Source organism: Chaetura pelagica, unplaced genomic scaffold, assembly GCF_000747805.2.
Source record: "Chaetura pelagica isolate M959 unplaced genomic scaffold, ChaPel_1.0 scaffold533, whole genome shotgun sequence".
NCBI classification, from domain to species: domain Eukaryota; kingdom Metazoa; phylum Chordata; class Aves; order Apodiformes; family Apodidae; genus Chaetura; species Chaetura pelagica.
In genome coordinates this window covers 29,327-33,164 of record NW_009952814.1, presented here as the reverse complement: position 1 = coordinate 33,164, position 3,838 = coordinate 29,327, and the positions used below count along the sequence as shown (strand labels likewise).

General features: G+C 60.1%; 1 protein-coding gene across 1 annotated transcript in view; it reads left to right on the top strand.

Moving 5' to 3' along the window:
- TMEM79 (transmembrane protein 79) overlaps window positions 1-2,016 on the top strand; it is a 13,966-nt gene extending 11,950 nt beyond the window's left edge. Inside the window, exons 2-3 of the mRNA XM_009995050.1 lie at window positions 1,165-1,378; window positions 1,812-2,016. Of these exons, the coding sequence (XP_009993352.1) occupies window positions 1,165-1,378; window positions 1,812-2,016 (419 nt within the window). The remainder of the gene's footprint in view (window positions 1-1,164; window positions 1,379-1,811) is intronic.
- Window positions 2,017-3,838: the final 1,822 nt, after the last annotated feature.

Here is a 3,838-nt window from a genome sequence, read left to right as displayed (position 1 = left end):
CCTTACTGCTACGCCCCCCGCCACCCCCCATTACTCCCTCTATGTTACTCCCCCTCAGTTAGCCCCCCATTACCTCCTCTCTGTTATTCCCCTCCCTACCCTAACCCCCCAGTTACCCTCCCCTCTGTTACCTCCCTCTCTGTTACCCCCCCTCCCCACCCTCCCAAGGGAAGATAAAAGGGGAGTAAGGAAGAGAGACTTGAAGGCTGGAAGTGAAAACTGGAGCAGGTTTATTGGAACAGGGAAAGGGGAGTAACGTGGGTTGAGGAGCAGATCTATGAACTTACATACACACAAAACCAATCTCAAAGAGAAGGCTCCAGGAAGAGCTTAGAGCAGCTTCCAGGGCCTGAAGGGGCTCCAGGAAAGCTGGGGAGGGACTTGGGCCAAGGGCAGGGAGGGATGGGATGAGGGGGAGGGATGAAAAGTGGGAGAGGGAGCTGGAGGTTGGAGCTGAGGAGGGAATTGTGGAGTGTGAGTGTGGGGAGAGCCTGGGCCAGGTTGCCCAGGGAAGCTGTGGCTGCCCCATCCCTGGGGGTGTTGAAGGGCAGGTTGGATGGGGCTTGGAGCAGCCTGGGCTGCTGGGAGGTGTCCCTGCCCGTGCAGGGGGTGGGACTGGATGAGCTTTAAGGTCTCTTCCAACCAAAACCATCCCATGATAGCAGGAATAGGTGGGTGAGGGTCCCTTGCAGCAAGGCCAGCTCAGGAGAGGGGTCCAGAGCACGTGGTGAAGTGAAGCACAGCAGCACAAGGAAGAGGGGGCAGAAAAAAGGGGCTGGGCTTTTCTCCTGGGTTTTACAGAGTATGTCAGGAATCCAGACCCCTCTGTTCCAACCCTCCAGGCTCCTTCGGGGTCCTGAAGACCTTTCCTCCTGTCGATATCAGCAAATTTGCTGTGCCCTTTCAAACCAGAGCAGTGGGCAGGGGGTTGGGGTACAGAGCCCTTTGCCCCCTCCCCTGAGCTGCACTGGTCCTGGGGGAGCAGTGAGGAGCCCAGGATGAGCCCTTTGCAGCTCCAGCCCTCCCGCCAGGACCAGCAGACTGACTTTTCCTGCCTTCTTCCCACCCCGTTGGATCCCTCTGCTCCTTCCCCAGCCCTTGTGTGTGTGTCCCCCAGTGCAGCCACCCACGGGTGCCTGCTCAGCTCCTCTCTCTGCCCCCCAGGGATGATCATCAGCGGCATCTCCCGCCTCTGCTTCTCTGCCCTGGAGCCCTTTGGGGAGCTGCAGAGGGAGGTGGAGATTCACCGCACCTTCGTCTCCCAGTCCATCCATCTCTTCATCCTCTACTTCTTCAACATGGCTGTGCTGGTCACCTACCTGCCACAGGAGCTCCTCAAGCTCATCCCTCTGCTCACGGGGCTTTTTGCCATCTCCCGGTAAGTGGATGGGGCTTGGAGCAGCCTGGGCTGGTGGGAGGTGTCCCTGCCCATGGGGGGTTGGATCTAGGTGATCTTTAAGGTCCTTCCAACCTGAGCCATCCCATGATTCTGTGAAGTGGATCCTTAACCCTACCAGGTCAGTGCCCAGGGTGCAAACAGGGTCTGTCCATGGTGGCAAACACCATGCCTTGGTGCAAACTCCATCCTCACCAGGCCAGGGGAGCCAGCACAGGGGAAGGACCAGGGGTTGAAGGGCAGACAGTTGGACTTGATGGTCTTGAAGGTCTTTTCCAACCTTGATGATGATTCTGATTACTCCATCCCTCATCCCACCTGCCGCAGCAGCCATGCCTGGCAAACCCTCTCTGGGGCAGGAAGCCCTAGAGAAGCTGTCCCCAAGGCTTGACCCTGCCCCTCCCTGCCCCTCCAGGCTGATCTTCTGGCTGTCCTACGCCATGGGACGCGCCTTCCGCGCCTTCGGCTTCAGCATGACCTTCCTGCCCCTCCTGGCCATGCTGCTCTGGAACCTCTACAGCATGTTCATCCTGGAGCCCGAGCACCTCCTTGCTGTGGCAACACCAAAGCCCCAGGAGGGCCCCAAGGAGAGAGGAGCCAAACTGCGGTTCTGGGGCTGAGGGAGATGAGGTGACTGGAGGTGCAGAGGGGTCGAGCCCACCTCCCCACCCTCCCTTGGGACCCCTGAGGTGGTGAGGGGTGGGGGAAGACCCAGCCCAGCCCCAGCAGGGTGTTGGTGGAGCTGTAGAGCCCTCTGCACTGGTGGGAGTTTCCTGCAGGAGGGTGAGCAGAGGCTGGAGCAAGACCCAGTGAGCCCTGTTCCCTGAGGCTGGGGTGGGATTTGCCCAACCTGTGGCTGGAGCTGGTTTTGCCCAATAAAGCCCTTCCCCAAGTGGCTCTGTGGTTGGTTTGGGGAGGGTGGGGTAGACTCGAGGCTCCCAGGACTTGTAGCTTCACCCATGGGATTCCATCATCCAGCCCAAAAGAAGGGGGAAAAGTGATGGTTTCCCCCAAACTCTCCAACTTCCAGCCCTGCATCCTGCTCCTGGGTCCCTGCATGGCTGTGTCACCTGTCCCACCCAGCCTGTCCCTCCTCCTCTTCCTTCTGGTGGAGGTTCAGCTCCTGGTTTACAAACCAGTTCACCGAGTAGGCAGGAGGGAGCCCTGCCCCAAGGAAGGAGCCAGGAGAGCAGGGAGGGGTGAGGTGGCACCAGACTGGCTGCTGCCTCGGGCTGGGGTGGGGCAGCCACCTTTTTTTTGGTCCCACCACAAAACCCTTTGCAGACACAAAGGAACCACCCCTGGGAGTCCAGCCCCAGGTGAGTCTGATTCTCCGAGTTCTCCGATTCTCAAGCATAACCCAAACCAGTAAAAGAGCCACCAAACGGCAGGAGAGGCTCCTCCATCCCCAAATCCTCCCCGGGGTTGGCTTGTCCAGCCCAGCCCTGGCAGGGAACAGGATCAGTCTGACCCTTTGGACAACCCAGCAGGGTCACAGCCCGGGCTCCTGCTGCCCCCGTGGCTGCTTGGGGAAGCCATCCCAGAGTTGATCCAGGGAAGGGAGCCCCCTCAGCTCAGGGTTGTTTTCACCCTGGGCTCCTGCTGAGCTCCAGCACCTGCAGCCCCAGCCAGGCCCAGGAGCTGCTCCTCCCCAATGTGTTCCTGCAGAAAACCTCTTGGGAATCCACTTTATTTGCTCAAACACAAGTCCATGATGCAGAACGTGGAAACCCAGTGACCCCCAAGTGAGGTGGCACCTCTGCCAGCACCGAGCAGCCCCTGACCAGGCTCCCCCCAGGGCTCCCAGCACCCTGACAGCCCCTCCCTGAGGAGCCAGCGGTGGAGACCGAGGCTGCCAGGACATCCCTGAGCTTGGGGGCTGCCAAGAGGTACTGGGAGTCCCTCTGGGGACTGAGGGGTCCGTGAGCCCCAGCAGGGTTTGGGGGGCTGTTTTGGGATGCCCCCAGCACGGTGACAAGCAGCAAAGCTCCCTGCAGAGTGGCAGGAGCAGGATCAGTCCCCAGCTGTGTCCTCCAGCCCTGTCCCTGGTTAGAGCCACCAAAACAAGGAGGGACACAGGACACAGGAGTCCCAGCTCTGCGTGGCTGCAGATGTGACAACAGTGGTTTTACCCCTTGGGAGAAGGAGGATCTTGCGGTGGCTCAAGGCAACCAGCTCCTCCCAGTCCCTTCCCTTGGCTGTGGATGCATCAGGAGGAAGCAGAGAAGCGTGACCAGACACAGGACTTGGCAGGAGCTCCCAGCAGGACAGACGGACACGCAGCACAGGCACCTGCTGCAGATGTTGCCCTGGTCCCCTCTGAGCTGGGCTTCAGGGACAGAGAGGACACAGGAGATCACAGGCCCTGGAGCCCTTGCAGCAGCCATGGCTGTTTCCTGATGACAAAGAAGGATCCTGGGTCCTCTCCAGGGATCATCCCAC